The sequence below is a fragment of the Mustela nigripes genome, chromosome 8 (assembly GCF_022355385.1).
Source record: "Mustela nigripes isolate SB6536 chromosome 8, MUSNIG.SB6536, whole genome shotgun sequence".
NCBI classification, from domain to species: Eukaryota; Metazoa; Chordata; class Mammalia; order Carnivora; family Mustelidae; genus Mustela; species Mustela nigripes.
The window spans coordinates 619,663-620,328 of record NC_081564.1 but is presented as its reverse complement, the minus strand read 5'-3'; the positions used below and the strand labels follow the sequence as shown (position 1 = coordinate 620,328).

At 80.6% G+C, this 666-nt stretch overlaps 1 protein-coding gene across 10 annotated transcripts in view; it reads left to right on the top strand.

Annotated features, from left to right (window-relative positions):
• Window positions 1-11: 11 nt before the first annotated feature.
• FBRSL1 (fibrosin like 1) overlaps window positions 12-666 on the top strand; it is a 78,001-nt gene continuing 77,346 nt past the window's right edge. For all 10 annotated transcript variants that reach the window (XR_009405839.1, XR_009405838.1, XM_059408135.1 and 7 more), the window contains exon 1: window positions 12-290. Coding sequence is in view for 8 of the 10 variants with exons in the window: in XM_059408135.1 (XP_059264118.1) it covers window positions 12-290 (279 nt within the window). In the remaining 2 variants the exon portion in view is untranslated. The remainder of the gene's footprint in view (window positions 291-666) is intronic.

The following is a 666-nucleotide window of genomic DNA, read 5'->3' as shown; positions in this document are numbered from 1 at the left end:
CACCGCGCACCATGGAGGCCAAGGTCCGCCAGAGCCGGCGCTCGCGCGCGCAGCGGGACCGCGGCCGGCGCCGGGAGGCGGCCCGCGACGCCCGCGACCCGAGCGCGTCGTCGGGCGACGAGACCGAGCCCGGGCCTGGCAAGGAGAACGCGGGCCTGCCCCGCGCGCCCCCGGCCCGCGCCGCCGCCGTGCGCCCCCCGCGCCGCCGCCGCCGCGAGTCCAGCTCGCAGGAGGAGGAGGTCATCGACGGCTTCGCCATCGCCAGCTTCAGCACGCTCGAGGCCTTGGAGGTAGGTGGGGCGGCGGGCGGGGCGCGCCCGGGGCGGCGGCACACCCACCCCGTAGGGCTGCCGGGCCGCGTGGGCCCCGCGCGCCGCGCCGGTCGCTGCTGGGGGGCCGGGCCGGCTGCGGGGGGCGCCGGCGAGGGCGCCTGGAGCGGCCGGGGGGAAGAGGTTCGCGGTGGCCCTGTGCGCCGGCCGCCCGCGCGCCTCTCGTTCGGCTGTTTTCCTGCTCCGACGTACCGCCCGGCGGGGCTCAGGACGCGCGGGGGGGGCCTGCCGGTCCCGGAGAGGGTCCAGAGAGGGTCCCGGAGAGGGTCCGGAGACGGTCCGGAGAGGGTCCCGGAGAGGGTCCGGAGACGGTCCGGAGAGGGTCCCGGAGAGGGTC